At 32.9% G+C, this 15,803-nt stretch overlaps 1 protein-coding gene across 1 annotated transcript in view; it reads left to right on the top strand.

Annotated features, from left to right (window-relative positions):
* The window catches only part of LOC128998124 (uncharacterized), a 156,846-nt gene extending 142,360 nt beyond the window's left edge, over window positions 1-14,486 (top strand). The window contains exons 8-13 of the mRNA XM_054424123.1: window positions 3,103-3,210; window positions 7,516-7,669; window positions 9,093-9,242; window positions 10,868-10,969; window positions 11,921-12,109; window positions 12,881-14,486. Of these exons, the coding sequence (XP_054280098.1) occupies window positions 3,103-3,210; window positions 7,516-7,669; window positions 9,093-9,242; window positions 10,868-10,969; window positions 11,921-12,109; window positions 12,881-13,023 (846 nt within the window). The 3' untranslated portion in view covers window positions 13,024-14,486. The remainder of the gene's footprint in view (window positions 1-3,102; window positions 3,211-7,515; window positions 7,670-9,092; window positions 9,243-10,867; window positions 10,970-11,920; window positions 12,110-12,880) is intronic.
* Window positions 14,487-15,803: the final 1,317 nt, after the last annotated feature.

Genomic DNA, 15,803 nt, shown 5'->3' with positions numbered 1-15,803 from the left:
TGTGTACATGAATAATCGTAACTTGAATACGAATAGAGTTAAGTTTAAGTAATTTCAATACTGTGTAGGATTGTTTTCAGTCAATATAAAATAATAATATTCAAGAATCAAGAATTTATTCACCATTAAATATTCAATGTACAATAGGTGTCGTCAAAGTATTAACACGAATCAATGGATAATGTCTTGAGTTTCACAGCTCAGGTACTCTTCAGTGGTATAAAATGCTTTAACTTTAAGCCACTTTCTAATAACATTGGTAAATTCCTTAGGTGTCAACATTTTAACATTTGCTGGTAGTTTATTATAAATTAAAATTTGATGGTAACTATGGCTCTTATAATACTTATCAAGTCTAATACTAGGTCTAACAATATCATCATTTTTTCTGGTGTTGTGAGAATGAATAGGAGTTTTTTTTTATATGGGTGTTGTTTTTAACAATCAAAAGATTATAGTAAACAAATAGACAAGGACAGAGCCTTGTGGTACTCCTACTTTAACATCTAGGTATTCGTAATTCATATTATTAAAGCTAGCCATCTGTTTTTTGCTTTGGAGATATGTTTGAATTAACCTCAATTCCTTATCTACTACTCCATATGATTTTAGCTTGTCTTAAAAGATTTTGTGTGATACAGAGTTAAAAGCTTTACTTAAATCAATTAACAAAGACCCTACAGTGAGTTTTTGTTCAAAGCCATTTAAAACATATTCAACTACTTTTTCAACAGCATCTATTGTCGAGTGTTTAGGCCTAAAGCCAAACACATATTTACATATTTAAATAAAAAAGAAAATATTATGCTTACACATTTGTAGTTTTATTTATTTAGTTTCAAGTATTACCAAAGACTTCCTCTAAGGGGGGGGGGGGTTTATTTAAGGTAAAATCGGGTTTTAATCCTAAAAATCTTTTACCGGATCTGTAGAGTTAAGTGCAATAAAACATTATCAAGTATTGCAAAAAAATAAGTAGACCTTTAGGTAATGCAATAGGTTTATACACATCCCTCCAATAGAATAGAAACAATTTGTAATCGTTAACTCGAACACCATAATTGTAAGGAATCTAAGCGACAAACCTTCAAAAACTAAACCTTCATTGTACAGGCCTGCGACATAATAACTATAAACTTTAGCAGTAAACAAATTTCCATAGATTTTTTTAACACTTTTTTACAAGAAGACACTACCTTAACTGTACAGATTATTAGGGACCTTTGCTTATTGAGGAATAACAGAGTAAAATCATGAACTCACTTTAGACAACCAACATTTTTTATGAGGAAAATACGCAACCGGAAAAAGTAGTTATATTGTTTATTTGATGTAGAGTATGAATATACTCGGGTGTGTAACTTCTCTCAGCTTTATCTTAACCTGTAGTTGCCCCGATGTGTAACGGTTTTATTTTATCGTTACAAACAATGATGCAATTCCCATGGCTAAAATATGACAGAAATCGTGTGAACTACTGGTATATGCAAGCTTATACCAACAACACAAAAGAGTAATAAGTAGGCTCTACTCTAAAAATACAATTATCATGCATGTTATTTTACTTAGTTAAATTTTATTTGAATCGATTCGTCGTTTGGATGAATCACTAAACGAAGAGTTGCCCTAAGTAATATTTATTAGTTAAAACCCATTGATTTATATTATTAATGCATGCTGCAATTGCAATTTGCTAGTAGTAAGCATAGTAGCTTACATTGTTCAAACGTCGCTAAAGGGAATAGACAAATAAGAGGTTCCCCATGTGTAAGGCAGGATTTCCCATTCGTGAGTGTAAACAATTGCTTTTGAGTGTCGTCTTTAATAAACCTCTGTTGTGTTTACCTCTCTTTCTCAACATTTCTTAATGTTGTGTTTTTCAAACGCCGAAGTTAAACATACACTTTTTTGTCAAACATAAAGTATGCGAAACAATACAACTTCATTAATTACTTACAATTGTATGTTACATAAGTTTTATGATAGTACATATTTACAATATCAGAGTTTTTGGGTATAGACTTAAAAGAAAAGATACTTTAATTGCACAAAAAGAAGGAATTCGTATGCCTACAATGTTTCTAAAATAGATATCCCCCATCTTAAGCTGAGGGGGTCAAACGAAAGTCATAACTGGTCAAGCGAAATATGTTTACCCAATTTTTAATTTAAATTACACGCTAGTCACGCCGTAATTCAATAATGTTGAGTTCTGCACTCATTTCGGTTTTAGTTTAAAGCTGGGATTTACTAGGTGCGGAAACGAAGCGCGGAGAGAGGTACGCGGAGAGCAGACTGCTCTTGTCTTAGGTAATTTAATGTTACTGTTTTCCTAGAAGCGGAGCGAAATGCCATGTTAATCACTTTTCCGCCCTCCGCTCTCCACCCTCCACGCTCCTCTTCCGCGTTTAGGAAAACCCGACTTTAATGTGTTGTTATGTGTTTACACAAAGCTTACGACAATTTGTGTTGTTCTGAACGAGCTTCCACTCACACTCTAAGATGGTATGAATGGGGTAGTGATTTGTGAATCAGAAAGACAATCAGTACGCAGTCAATATAGTCAGTGGGGTATAAATTCGAGGCATTAAAGTGACTAAACCAACCTTGAGCATTTTAGAATTTGCAATTATATTCAATCCAACCAATCATTGTGTAATGTTACTTTTGTTGGACTATGGGGTCAGACAATGGTCAAATAAATTGTTATTTACAATTTGGAAATTTTGCAGTGATTAATCCACTACTTTATAAACGTAACATGACAAATTCCTCTAAACTACCCTAAAACATGACAACTTCTTAGCCCTTGTGTACCTCTAAAGACTCTAGGTAAAAAATCATGAGACTTTATTTTAATTTTGCGAGTGTGCTCAGTATTTTCTTAACTTTAATAGTCAATTGGTGTAACAGAAACACATATGGGAATGTTGTAGATATCAATGTTGGTCAATACTTATCAATATTGTGTACATACTGAAAATATTTTGCTAAAATATGTAACATTGTTAATTATATAAAATAAATGCTAAAAATAAAGTACGTTTAAAATTTTCATTGGAACAATTAGATGAATTAGTGTAACTTATAATGTTGTTGCAGATGACACGAGAAGAAGCAATTGCATTTCTACAAGAAATCAAGATCAATCTAGACTATTTGCAGAACCACTACACCGAGGAACGTCTCCAGAAGCAAGAGATGGCTAAGGTAGGCAGGTTAAACACATGTACAGTATATCCCGACTCCATTCATTTTTCATATACTGTATCGTTTTGTATATATTTATATCGTAAACTAGTATTTTCTTATTTATCTTTTTCTTGTATACAAAATTCTGTGTACAATATATCTTATTTTCCTTTTTAAATGTAGCCTAAATTTATTGTTTTATTGTGCGGATGATGGACTCAATCCCCAACCACAGGCATATAGCCCATGTGGGTATTATATTTCATAAATCGTTTTTTGTCCAATTGAACTGATGTACTGCATTGAAAAATAATAAAGAATTCATTAATTCATTCCTGAGATCCAAGGCTGAAATGGCATTTTAGTGTTAAAATACTGAACAAACCCACCAATAAGGTAAATCCGTTCAAAATATTTACTAACGGGAAAAGAAGTTTTGTACATAATTATTGCAAATATGTGTCAATGATGTACTTTAAAAAGGACTTATTCTCTTTAAAGCATATGGCTTGGAAATAGTATTCACGCTAAAAACAAACATAAGTCAAAAGTATGATTAAAATGATTCCGTGGCCAAATAACAGAGTGTATGTGTTGAACAAATATTTGCTCAAGTGCGTATATGTAACCACTGGCAATTACTGTAAAATATTCAAACTACTTAAATAAGTACACTATTATTCAAATAAGTCAAATACAAGAAAGAAAACTTTTTAGAAATTCATAAATTCCGAGATAATGACAGAAGAAGTCCGACTTCTCGTGATAGCAAGAAACAAACAATTCCCGACTTTCAATGGACGAGGAAAGAAACTTTTAATAAGAATGTTAATTATTAAATACTACTTTCATACAGATATTTCGGACGGAAAGCTTTGATAACTTTGTATTAGGTCTTAGCTAAGTTTGTGGGTGGTCTTAAGATATCAAACTAAAAAAATTGGTTTCACAAACGTTTTTTACGACTCGCTTTTTAAGCAGTGCTATCTTATAAACATTATTTAAACTAGAACTGATGGTGTGGTGATAAAAAAAAATTTAAATAATGAATTTAACAAAATTTTTACTAGGAATACCGACGAATATAAAACAAAATATGCGTATGCAAATAAACCCTTGTTTTAAGCGGGTTTCACGGTTAAATATAAGGTTGTTCAATAAGAACGGGGCAAAACTAAACGGTTGGAACGTCTGTTTCCGTGATTTCAAACAGCTGATTGATACAACAATGGCGTGTTTATAGGTTTGTTTTGAAAACGTCGTGTTTTGTTTTACCTTATTACCTTATTACCGTATCTTCATCTTTTACCCAAAAGGGATTGATGGCGTCAATACTTTCAAAAATCAAAAATATACATTTAGACAAACTGACATATATACAAAACATATATTTACAACATTGGCAATGTGGATAGGCGGATCAGTCAGAAAATTCTGGGAAAATGTCTTCAAAAAATTCTTTTAGGGAATAGTAGGCTCTTGACTTGAGTAGAGGGACCAGCTTCTTTAAGAAAAGCTTACGCTCAAGCTGTTTGATAGAGTTGGGGAGCTTGTTATAGATTTGGATTGCTTTGTTTTAGATGCTTAATACAACGAAGACTGTCAATAAATAACTACTACAAAACAAGGAAAAGCATTTGATGTTTTAGAGTTTGCTCGTACTAATGCTATTGTTAGTGTTCAGTTCAGAGGAACTTCCCGGCCAAATGTAGGCAGGAGGCTCCTTATCGGAACTGAATAGTTGGACAAAGCAATTCAAAACAAATGGATGTTAGTGTGGCAGGAAGAGTTCGGGCTGTGTTTAGACTCTGCCAGACGCTACGGTGGGAATCGAAGCTAAGTTTGCGTGGAGCCCAAGAACCTCAACAGTCAAAGCTTGTAGGGAACCTCACCTACCACAGTACACGGTTTTAGACAATCGTTTGAAACGAAACCTATACAAACGACAGTTATTACAAGTATTTAAGCATTCTGGCAAGCCAAAACACACGGATGTTTGTCATGATAGCTTGGATTCTGGTTGATATTCTTCGACTTTGTTGGCAGGCTTCGTGGTACTCAACTGAGACAAAAAATTACCTTACAAACACACACTTTCCATTGGTTTAACAATCAGCAGTTTGAAATCACGGAAACAGACGTACCAACCGTTTAGTGATGCACCATTCTTATTGAATAACCCTGTATAACTAGGAAACACAAAGGGAATCAAATGTGCATATCAAAGGCTATCGCATTGATATGCTTTAATATGCACATTTTGATTCTCGCACTATATCTGCATTATATCCGATTATTATGCATTAAATCTAAAGCAGAAAGTAATTTGAAATGTATTTTTCCTACAGTTACCTAACAATGTACATGTTCACTCACTGATTTGAGAAAGCAAAGTGGCCAATCTGCTCATCAGTGAGACAATGTTAACATTGTCTCACTCTAATTACTTTGTCTCACTCCAGATTTGCAACGTGAAGGCACGAAATAGAGAGCGCGTAACATGCAGACAAGGTCGTATGCGCGCGAAATACGTTGGCAGCACTGGCTGTAAATCAGCTGGTCAGCTGTTGTACTGTTGTTGATCGTGTTGATCATTAAATTTCATATTAAAAGTTCACTTCTGTGTAAAAAATATGTCACGTTTCTTTACTAATTTATTTGTTTTATTGTAACTGTAGGAAAAATATAATGTGCAGCTCGAGTGCAAAGTGCAATTGCCTCACTCGAGAAACCATTCCTCACTCGCCTATGGCTCGTGAGTAAGGATTTCTCTCGAGTGAGTCAATTGCTCACTTTGCTCACTAGTTGCACAAATAACTATTGTGTTCTATAAATACTATTTTATCAATTCCATTAAGTTCAATGGAATTAATAAAACCCTAGCTTTGATGAAAGTAGAAGTTTGAATATACAGGGTTAGTAAAAAGTGTGGAGACCCCCTGTTATTTTTTTAACGGCCCATACTAGAAAAACTAAACTCGGCACACCTTTATGACATGTTATGAAGTACTTTTTGGGCATAACCGTCACTTGGTGTACATCCCCAAAATGGGGGATTTTGGGGGAAACTCAAAAATTTTTCAAAAACAAATACCCATCGAGTGACCCCTCATTTTGAAGGTCCTGGTAAAAGAAAACCAACAACGCAAACTAGAGGTCTTTATCTCAATCCAGTAAAAAATGGCAGCCAATTGAAATTCTCAGAAGTTCAATTTAACTTACAGCTTTCCAAGTCTGGAGACCTGCTGTAAATTTTGTAGTGGCTCACACTAGGAAAACTAAACTCTACACACATTTTTGGCATGTTATGAAGTACTTTTTAAGCCTAATAGCCACTTGCTTACCAAACCCAAAATGGGGGATTTTGGGAGAAACTCAAAAGTTTTAAATGATAAGCCCCATCAAGTGACCCCTCATTTTGAAGGTCCTGGTAAACGAAAACTAACAATGCAAACTAGAGGTTTCTTTCTCAATTCAGTAAAAAATGGAAGCTGATTGAAATCTTTAGAAATTGGAAATAACTTGCAATTTTATATTCAATTAGCTGCCATATTTTACTGTGTTAAGATAGAGACCTATAGTTTGCGTTGTTACTTTTCTTTTATTATGACCTTCAAAATGAGGGGTCACTCGATGGGGCTTATCATTTAAAATTTTTGAGTTTCCCCCAAAATCCCCCATTTTGGGTTTGGGAACTTATGAGAATTTCAATTGGCTGCCATTTTTTACTGAACTGAGAAAGAGACCTCTAGTTTGCGTTGTTGGTTTTCTTTTACCAGGACCTTCAAAATGAGGGGTCACTCGATGGGTCTTTGTATTTGAAATTTTTGAGTTTCCCCCAAAATCCCCCATTTTGGGGATGTACACCAAGTGACGGTTATGCCCAAAAAGTACTTCATAATATGTCATAAAGGTGTGCCGAGTTTAGTTTTTCTAGTATGGGCCGTTAAAAAAATAACAGGGGGTCTCCACACTTTTTACTAACCCTGTATTTTAAATACCTATATTCAACAAACAAAAACATTAATGAAACCAACAATGTACATGAATCAAAACCGTAAAAACGTGTTTACTTATTGAGATTTTAGATCATTGTTAACAACACATTTAGTTAGTAAAACACGCACGTCTATTATTCGTTGTTGATACTATTCGTTTTATATTCTTAAAACTGTTTATGACTTTAAACTATTCATTTGTTTACGTCTGTTTGGATACAGATAGAAGCTTTAAGAAAATATGTATGAGTTATCAACGTAAACTCGAACTTCTATTAAAATATTGATTTATATTTATAACTAACTTCAGTTCTAATTTGGACAGGAAAGAGCAAAGGAGTTGCAGAAAGCTTTCAATCTTGAAAAGATGACTGAAGCAAAGCTCTCATCTCCCTCTGAATTGTCTGAAGTGCGTCACCAAATGAGGGAGAACCTGAGCAAGAAGAATGCCGAAATGGAAGACCCCTTCAATCCTTCAAGTAAGTGAAGCTGGCTTTTTACGATATGGAAGAATATGTTTAGAACTGTATCCTATTACATGGCTTTCTGTAAATTAATATGATGCATTTGAAAAATTCAAATTTGCTAATCACAGACACAATGTTTGGTAATTATAAATGGGGAGAAAATAACAATATTTTACTTCATTCGTGCATGGGTTTTAGGATGTTGAATAAAAAATATTTGGAAGCCTCTCACAACGACGATGAATGTAAAAGGTTAAAAATAAAATGAGTTATTTTAAAACAGTCAATACATACCACTAAGGACAATCAGGTAAATCTACAAAAAAAATTATTATGTTCAGAAACTTCGAAACTGTTTACATACCTCGGGCTACGGTTAAGGCGTAGTAACAACTTTTTCGCTACACTACTGTGAAATGGCCTGTTTTCGTTGCATTTTTATCACCTGCGAAAATATATCATTACATTGTTTACTACGGAAAAAGAATGTTTACTATGCGAAAGTAATGTTTACCATCTTTTTTGGATTTTGTCGACGTAAACAAACAAATATTTGTTATTGTTTTACCGACTGTTTCAATATTCAACAACTATACTAAAACATTAACTGTAAATTGAAGATATGACCTCAAAAATCAATGAGTTTTGTAATGCAGAAAATAATTATTCTTTGTAGTGTAGCGAAAATTAACGTTCAAAACACGAGTGAAAGTGGGTCTATGTAAAGACTCACTTTCTACTCTTGTTATGAAATATACTACAGTATAGTGTTTAGCGTAGGTGTATAACACAATAAGCTTAAATATTTTTGAATTTTTAACAATTATTTCACAACACTAAAATGCTAAAAAACTTAATATACTGAGAATTTCTTTTAAACGTTACCCAAATTCCAAGTACTGTACTGTATACTGTTTAACGACAAACAAGCTTTTTTACTGGTATCTCTATTTTCTTTACTTCATTTCTAATCAGCTGATATGCATTGTTGTATAGTTATCTGTGAGGTTTAGTACTATTGGGAATTAATTGAAAATAAGAATCAACATCGTGTTTTCCTAAGCTCAAAGATTTAGAAAAGTATGTTAAAGGTAAACTATCGATTTTATGCCAAGAAAGACTTAAAATTAAGTCTTCATGTATGATTCCAGTACCTAATAAATCAACTATTATCGACATTTTCAAATTTAAGTGAACCGGATTCGTAGTAAACAAAAAACCGTTCATACAACACATACTCTATTTGAGCTTTTGAAAACATCATTTTGAGTCTTATTTACAACAAATCCCCGATAACATTTAACCTCCTAGATAACTATGCAACAATGCATATTATTACCCTGTACAATGCACTCATCCATAATAGATTTAACACTAATTTAATTAATTTCCATAGACCTAAAACCTCCTTGTAAATGATAATTACAATCTGCAGTGAATCGGGTGGCCTCCAGCCTGACAGACGACGACTACCAGGAGCTTCTGGAGCGACTGAGGGTTGCAGACTTCCTTTATACCGAGTACTCCCTAGAAGAGGTTATTTACCAGCTGGCTAAGCTCATGTTCTCTCAGTCACTAACTAGAGGTATGCCAAGTATCACGTCATGGATGTGGATGTTGGGTTAAGAAATTAAAATCAAAACTATCAGTAGATATCCTAGTGCTTTTAGTTTTTATTTGTTTTTTTTTCTTGGAAGGATTGATTAACAGGCGCATGTTGTTACATTCGTTGTTTTATACTGTTATTTAAAGAAACAAAACATGTATGAGCTAAACGCAGATACAAACAACAGCTGTTTGTCACAGAGGCAGCAAAATTATGTTGAAAGTATTTCTCTGGCATTATAAAATACAGATTTTAATACAAATTAAAAAGTAATTTTTGCGAGGTCCTTAGAACTCCTCAATAAGGAAGATACGGTTTTACGTATATACCTGAATCATAAACTAATTTATAGTACCTTTATCAAGATGAAACCCAAACCATTAAAAAAAGGAGTTTAAGTATAGTATGTGTTGTGTAACTCTACTATGAGTAAAACTACCTTTAAACCTGCAGAATTATCTAATTTATAGTTCGTTTATTGAGGTGTTATTTAAAGGAGTTTGATACCTAGATCCGCATCCTATTTAACTAATATTGGTTCAATAAGATATTGTGTTTCCTGCAAAAATTATACAATAGTTTTGCTCTTATAATACAATTTCAAAAACTACCCCACTCTAAGAAAGAAATGTTCTAACTTCATGAAGATAAAGTAATTAATTAACGACCACTTTGTAAAAAATATTGTATATCGTATTGTATATTGTATGTATATAAAAAATATATATTTTTGTCCACACATTTTCATTAAACTTAAATTAGCACGAATAAATTATATAAAAACAAAGCCCGTCAAAACGGGAGCATTTTAGTGAACAAAACTTAATTTCCGTGGTCTGTGAGACGGAGTCTCTCGGTTTCGTTTAATCCCAGAAACACCACTCTTAATGGATTTGTAAACACCAAACCAACTTGTTGGAACGAGTAGATTACCGCAGTTAAATAAAAAATTCAATTCTATTTAAAAGCAGTTTTGTCTCACTACCGTAAGACACTTTTAGCGACAAAACCAACTCAATGTTGGTCGACATTTATGAGGTTTAGTGGTATTGATAATAATTTATTGTAAATAACACTCATCATCTTTTTTCTAGCTCAAAAAGAGTATGTACTTTGTAGGTCAATGTTTTTTATTCTATCTACAGATCAGGTGTACTTAAACGTTGATAATTCCATGAACAGTAACTTTTTAGGTACTGAGATCACACCTAGAAACTAATTTCAAACCTTTTTTGGTATACAACCAACGATTTACTTTTGAAGTACTGTACAATACTACTCTGAGTTTGAAAAAACACCATGCTGAGTGAGACCTATTCACAATATATTCCCAATAACACTAAATCTAGTAGATAACTATGCAACAATGCTTATCAGCTGATTGTCAAAAAAGCGACGTAACCAGGAATACCAACACGTGAGCTTGTTTTTTTATATATAAAAAGTAGCCTACTTTTAATTTTGGTAGTAAAAAAACCCTGTATATTGAAGCATTATTCTACAAATAATGACTACGGAGGATAAAAAATTAACAATTAAAATGTCTACGTTATTACATTATTATCTATGTCACAAAACCAATTAGTACAATATGTGGGTTTCAGGGAGCTCTGAAGCGCAGGAAGCCCTTCAAAAGTTTACAGGTTTCTTAGAGGCTGAAGCCGAGAATGGAAGAATATCTCGCAGCCTGGAAAAGAAAGTATTAGGTGAGTTTTGTCTGGCTCTGTTCCGACTCTTTTAATCCAGCTGTATATGTACAAATTCGTCCCGAGCATTCAATAAAGCCATAAAACTTGTCCAGTTACAAAATAAAATATGACCACCAATCACACTTATATTTAATTAATGCAAATACATATACAAACGTACATTTCTTTGACAAAGGAAAAGTTTGTTTAAATTGTTTGCTTACTAATAATTTGCTGTTATTTTTTTATAATATATTGTTATGTTTTTATCATATATTTATTTCATATTGTGTTTGTATCTACAAAAAGGTAAAGTTAATGCAATTGTGTTGATTAAGACTTGAAACAAATATTTATGCTTATTTACGGTTTCATATACAAATCATAAGCTCCTATGAATTCAAATGATTAATTTAATAAAATCATGCAATGCCGGTTAGTAAGAACCGTCTTGTAATCTTTAAATGTAATAACAGTGCATTCTATGTTATTTTATTTACCTCTTGAGCATTTCTCGTAGAGTACTACAAAATGAACTTTTCTCGACGGAAAGTTTGATTCTTTCTCACCTGAGTACGGGATCAGGTTCCGAAATAAAACAAAATTTAGTACAAATAGAGGTAGGCAAACACATGATGCGTCCACACAAGATCGTGGCTCAAGCAAGACTACGGTCAAGCGTTCTTCCAGTCACTAGCCGAAGAAATGGCGATGGGAAACGATAACTTTGTATACCGGAATCCCCGAAACTAACAAATGGTGAAGTGATGTACCCAGCTGAAAAGTCAATTTTTATGACATAATCACAAACGTTGACTAAAACCTTGATTGCCAAATGTTGTTATTTTATGTAAGAACAATTCATTGATTACAACTTACTGTCATTAAAATGAACTTTTAACAATAGAGTGTATATAGAGTGTTATTATCCGAAGTAGTGGTAAGGTATATTGCCCAATCTATTTGCAGACGTGCTGATCGCTTCTCTGACGGATACACTGTCCGAACACCCCGAGTTGGTAGGGGCGGCTCGTGCTGGATTAGGAGGCGGAGACCTTGGCCAAGCGATCGAGAACCAGCAGAAATCTGGTAAGATCATGAGTCCAGAGGATAGAGCAGTATTGCATAGAGAGGCGAGAAATGTACACCCCAATCAAGGTTAGTTACTTAGTCCGTCTGCTGTGACGAAATGATAATAAGCATGTGCAACAGTAAAATCGCTTTGTACTAACTTTTAAAGCTTCTTTAAAAGCATGCTACATTATTATTGCTTTCAAGGGGTGGATGATCTGGTAGTAAAAATGCTATCCAAATATAAAACAATCGGGTTTGAATTTCACCATGACTTTCACCTATAAATGGACATGTAAAGAAATAAAATGACATTGTAAGTGAGGATACTTTTCTAAGTATGGGATTGTAACACTCTCCACTAAAAATCATATCAAACGTTTTTTGAATTACTTAAAAGGGCAAGTTAATTTTTGTCGCTTCAAATTAATAACCAAAAATCAACTTATTCAAGAGTTAAATTTTTTATAACTGATTCTATGCTGATGGTTGCGAGAAATTGGTTCATTTTAAACTTTACTAATCTTTTACGAGAAGTTTCTGGCTCGTTGAAAATCTATCCTAGTTGCTGCCATATAATCGAATGAAAAATAAAATAACACGTTCAAACGCGCTTAAGTTTACTTAAACGCTTGGACTTTCTTTTATTGTTTTCTGGGATTGCAACATTGTAGAAAATCCGCTCTTGGTTGTTTGTAGTCCCGCTATGAATAAGAAAACCGTAAAGGGTAGGCCTCAATAGAAGAATAAATATTTCCCCATAAAGTTACCTAATGGCTAAAAGCAAGTAGCTTTGTTAATATAGTCACTATTTGATGTTAATCCATGCACTAATACTAGGATTGTTCTACTTGGCAGGGTTCGAGGCAGGAAAGGGAGATTTGGCCAGGTCCAGTCACAGGTTCCAGGGAGCCAAGGCGACACCAGTGGTCAGTGACGTCGGTCCTGTCATGAAGAAGAATGTAGCTCCTGCCCACAAACGCCCCGTCAAGAACCCTTAAACTGTCCCCTCCCTAGACTAGCAGTTTTGTACCATCATCCAAAGTAGTCATAGAGCATCGCTTCAAAAGAGCACAGCATATCAAAATATTTATAATTTTGATCTCATTTTACCCTCCGAATTAGACAAGAATTTATTTTATCTTACGGGTCCAAATTCGAAGTAGAATTTTCGTCCCATATTAACCCGCATTCCTGACCTCGGTAGAATAGAACTGACATTCCCGTAGGATACAAAATATTAAATGTTTAGCAAATAGGTACGAGTATTTTTGTCCTTCTTGTATCATAAAAACGGGGTGTATATAAGCAGGAGAGTGATCACTATATCTCGGATGTAGTTCTATATATTTTTGTACAGATTATATCAATATGGGTTCCATTAAGAAAGGGTTATTTATTAAACCACGTATATTTATTTGAGCTTCAAACACATCTACTTTCTTAAAACAATACTAACGAAAAGTATACTGCAGCAGTGTATACTGCGTTTTCCACATTAACTCATTTATGATTATATCCATGAATTAATAAAGTGAAAGAGCTTTTGCAAAGACGTATAAACTGAGAGGAAACAGTTCTTGATTACAGTGAAAAGTACAATCTAAGTTACTAGGCAGATATATACGTTAAGTTATTATTATTTTTGGTTTAAAACTGTTGATAAATTTGCTAAACTGTAGCAAACAGGTTTTATATTTAAGTTTTAAGTGACAGTTAACAAGTCTACTAAAAGCTAGCGCGTTTCTATATAAATTATTGTATTTAATAATTAAGATAAGGGAAGAGACTACATGAACTATACTATTACCTTTATTTAACTATGTTCAAAATAATTTAATATCAGAGTTTAACTATATAAAGAATTATGTTACCACACAACAGTTATCGAAATCATATTAAAGGTCCAAATGGTACATATCTCATGTAGAACTATAAAAAAAGAATTCTGTTATTTTAATAACTTTTTATGTATTATTTATTTTATCAATGAACGCAACGAATTGCGGCTTTAGTTTTACGGAAACAAATATTTTATATAACTATTTTACATATTTGAAGACTACTAATATAAATCGGAACAATAAAAGATGGCTTATGCTGGAGGTTTACTTAACTTTGGAACTAGGTTACTGTAAAATATTCCTCTTATGTTATATTGACGTTAGAGTTTAGTGGAGAAATTGAAAAACTGATTCTTTCATCACAGATCAAACTGTTTAACATCTTATAATTGCAAATAATACTTAAAGAGAGTTTGAGGCTACAATAGTTTCACAATTTCTCCAATTGACTCTTTTCCTTGACTTAATCATTTTGTGATCAAAATAGATAGAAAGTAGAATCATTCAAAACTCATTATTGTCGATATTTGTCGCCTGTTTTCCATATGTACCTGCTCATTGTCTACTATTATTACTATATTGGTAAATTAAATAAACTATATTGGTATGTGTTCGTTATTGCATCCAACCTAATCTGTCTCATTATGCCGAAATCTCCTTTAATTTAGTTTTATTTAGTAATAATGACCAATGTCGATAAATAACTCCTATTATCTTCTCAAATGAGAAACACAAAGGTATTTGAAGTACGAAATTACCTGAGAGCATTGCGAGACACACCACTATAGTGTAATGTAAAATGAATTTTTTTTTCGAAATGAACTACAAATGGCTTCATTAAATGAGTGGAATGAATGAACATTTACTTCAAAATCTAAATCACATGCAGACCTTTAAACATATTAACTGTGAAACATATATATTTGTTTAGAATAAATCTTGTTAATTGTATAGTGGATGGAAAAATTATGGAAATAACTTCTTTGGTTTCTTATACAAGGGTTGCTTAGAGTTGAGATTTAGTGTGCTTGCTTTATTAATCTCCAGATAAATTATTCGTGATTACTGGAACTATACTGTTTCCTGTACTGGAAAGCCCTGCCTAATAAATGTGAATGACATTATTATATTGTTTTATTATTATGTCAGCCGTCACTGAAAAATGCTAATGAAGCTAAGCAAAAGTGATGTAAAGCTAATAATATGGGTTGCAAGATGCAATGCTCTCTGTCAAAAATATTTATCTTATTTTTTAAGAATAAAATTATAGTATGTATACATTTTTTATACTTTTCAGATACTGGGCCTGCAAATATTATGTATTTATTATTTTTTTTTACTCCGGGTAAAACTAATATTTTTTTATCCTAGGCAATAAACTATAATTCCATTTAATTGTAGTTTTGAATATTATTACTGGAAATTTGTCGATGTCTTTTGGTGTAATTTATATTGTAACATAACCGATTTTCATAGATAAGAGTACTGTAATTTGCTAAAATACAAAGCACTGACCAGAGCTGAATTAGATTAGAGATATAATTACCTCGATCTACAAACAATAAATAACGGACAGATATATCTAAACGTAGAATCATATACTTTTTGCATAAAACTTTTAACTGTATGTTTACTGAATTGATTATTTAAAAAAATTATTATTTTGGGTTTTCGGGTGAAATTAGGATACCAACAAACAAGTGAACTTTTATGCTATATAGAGGTGTGCAGAGTTTGGTTTTCATGATACAACACATTAAGAAGTTAAAAGAAGGGTTCCATACTTTTGCCCAACCCTGTATAGTGTACAAAACTACAGGGGTAGTCAAAAGCATGGTGCAAAACTAAATGGTTGGTTCGTCCGTTTTCGTGATTTCAAACAGCTGGTTGTTACACGAAAAGAAAAAGGTTGTGTTCATAAGTTTACCTAACCCGCC

The sequence above is a fragment of the Macrosteles quadrilineatus genome, unplaced genomic scaffold, assembly GCF_028750875.1.
Source record: "Macrosteles quadrilineatus isolate MER2022 unplaced genomic scaffold, UCM_ALF_1.0 Scaffold_7__1_contigs__length_78375512, whole genome shotgun sequence".
NCBI classification, from domain to species: domain Eukaryota; kingdom Metazoa; phylum Arthropoda; class Insecta; order Hemiptera; family Cicadellidae; genus Macrosteles; species Macrosteles quadrilineatus.
This window is presented reverse-complemented; position numbering and strand designations above follow the sequence as displayed.